At 60.1% G+C, this 2,500-nt stretch overlaps 1 protein-coding gene across 1 annotated transcript in view; it reads right to left on the bottom strand.

Moving 5' to 3' along the window:
- Positions 1-2,500, bottom strand: part of pik3c3 (phosphatidylinositol 3-kinase, catalytic subunit type 3) — a 13,319-nt gene that overhangs the window by 3,055 nt on the left and 7,764 nt on the right. Inside the window, exons 14-16 of the mRNA XM_084451553.1 lie at positions 1,061-1,177; positions 789-920; positions 102-230 (exon numbers count right to left, since the gene is read on the bottom strand). Coding sequence (XP_084307679.1) covers positions 102-230; positions 789-920; positions 1,061-1,177 — 378 coding nt within the window. The remainder of the gene's footprint in view (positions 1-101; positions 231-788; positions 921-1,060; positions 1,178-2,500) is intronic.

Raw genomic sequence — 2,500 nt, 5'->3', positions numbered from 1 at the left:
ATCGCATCTTCACAGCGAGAGGCGTTGCGTGCGGACGTGGTTTCTGTGCGTTGGCCGGCTACTGGCCGTCTGGGTCTCCCTCCGCCAGCTCACGTCCAAACCTTGTCCATCAGGGAGATGATCTGCAGGATGAGCTGGTCTTGTCTCAGGTCGTCCCCGTGCTTGAAGATGACCGGGTACATGCCTCCGTCCTCCGCCTTGAAGATCAGCTTGGCCGGCATCAGCGCGCTCTGAGTGAGAGAGAGAGAGAGAGAGAGGGAGAGAGAGAGAGAAGGAGAGAGAGAGGAGAGAGAGGGAGAGAAAGAAAGAGAGAGAGACAGAGAGAGACAGACAGAGAGAGAGACAGACAGAGAGAGAGAAAGAAAGAGAGACAGAGAGAGAGAGAGACAGACAGAGAGGGAGAGAGAGAAGGAGAGAGGGAGAGGTAGAAAGACAGAGGGAGAGAGAGAGAGACAGACAGACAGACAGAGACAGACAGACAGGCAGAGAGGGAGAGAGGAGAGAGAGGGAGAGAAAGAAAGACAGAGGGAGAGAGAGAGAAAGAGAGAGACAAAGAGGGGGAGAGAGAGATGAGGTAATACATCTCTATATCTGACACATAGCTACATCAATTGTAGGATAGACAGATAGATCGGACGGTAGAGAAGGATTGGAAGGAGAAAGTGGAGAGGGGGTTGAGGGTGTGTGTGTGTGTGTGTGTGTGGGGGGGGGTTGAGGGTGTGTGTGTGTGTGTGGGGGGAGGGGGTGGGGGTGGAGAGAGAGGGGGGGTGTTGGGGGCGTGTCCGTACCTTGAAGAGCGTGGCGGTTTCGGGGACGATGCCCCTGATCCGGACCTGTGGCTCCAGGGGGAGGGGGATGGGCTCGATCTCCGACAGGTTCACCTTCTCGTTGTCGGCCAGCAGCGCCTGCAGCCGCTCCGTCTGAAACACAAGGGGGAGGGGCGTCGACCGCCGCCGCCGTCATGATGCGGTTCGCCACGCCGAGACGCTCCGACTGTAATCGCCGGGCTCTCTTGATTCGGTTGTGTGTGTGTGTGTGTGTGTGTGTGTGTGTGTCCTACCTTCCTCTTGCGGTTGCCGCTCTCTCTCTGCACGGCTTTCATCAGCTGCACCAGTCGGTCTACGAAGGTCTGCTGGGAGGCCAGGAGAGACCTCATCACCCTCACACTCTTATCCCCCTGGGGGGGAGACAGGGAGGGGGAGAGAGACCTCATCACCCTCACACTCTTATCCCCCTGGGGGGGAGACAGGGAGGGGGAGAGACCTCATCACCCTCACACTCTTATCCCCCTGGGGGGGAGACAGGGAGGGGGAGAGACCTCATCACCCTCACACTCTTATCCCCCTGGGGGGGAGACAGGGAGGGGGAGAGAGACCTCATCACCCTCACACTCTTATCCCCCTGGGGGGAGACAGGGAGGGGGAGAGAGACCTCATCACCCTCACACTCTTATCCCCCTGGGGGGAGACAGGGAGGGGGAGAGAGACATCATCACCCTCACACTCTTATCCCCCTGGGGGGGAGACAGGGAGGGGGAGAGACCTCATCACCCTCACACTCTTATCCCCCTGGGGGGGAGACAGGGAGGGGGAGAGAGACATCATCCTCACACTCTTATCCCCCTGGGGGGGAGACAGGGAGGGGGAGAGAGACATCATCCTCACACTCTTATCCCCCTGGGGGGGGAGACAGGGAGGGGGAGAGAGACCTCATCACCCTCACACTCTTATCCCCCTGGGGGGAGACAGGGAGGGGGAGAGAGACATCACCCTCACACTCTTATCCCCCTGGGGGGGAGACAGGGAGGGGGAGAGACCTCATCACCCTCACACTCTTATCCCCCTGGGGGGGAGACAGGGAGGGGGAGAGACCTCATCACCCTCACACTCTTATCCCCCTGGGGGGGAGACAGGGAGGGGGAGAGAGACCTCATCACCCTCACACTCTTATCCCCCTGGGGGGGAGACAGGGAGGGGGAGAGAGACCTCATCACCCTCACACTCTTATCCCCCTGGGGGGGAGACAGGGAGGGGGAGAGAGACCTCATCACCCTCACACTCTTATCCCCCTGGGGGGGAGACAGGGAGGGGAGAGACCTCATCACCCTCACACTCTTATCCCCCTGGGGGGGAGACAGGGAGGGGGAGAGAGACATCACCCTCACACTCTTATCCCCCTGGGGGGGAGACAGGGAGGGGGAGAGACCTCATCACCCTCACACTCTTATCCCCCTGGGGGGGAGACAGGGAGGGGGAGAGAGACCTCATCACCCTCACACTCTTATCCCCCTGGGGGGGAGACAGGGAGGGGGAGAGAGACCTCATCACCCTCACACTCTTATCCCCCTGGGGGGGAGACAGGGAGGGGGAGAGAGACCTCATCACCCTCACACTCTTATCCCCCTGGGGGGGAGACAGGGAGGGGGAGAGAGAGGAATTGAGAAAGGATCTGTGACTCATACCCAGGCATCCGTGTGAGTGTGTGTGTGTGTGTGTGTGTG

This window comes from Borostomias antarcticus (assembly GCF_949987555.1).
Source record: "Borostomias antarcticus genome assembly, chromosome: 17".
NCBI lineage: Eukaryota > Metazoa > Chordata > Actinopteri > Stomiiformes > Stomiidae > Borostomias > Borostomias antarcticus.
The sequence above is the reverse complement of the archived record's forward strand: the minus strand, read 5'-3'. Positions and strand labels throughout refer to the sequence as shown.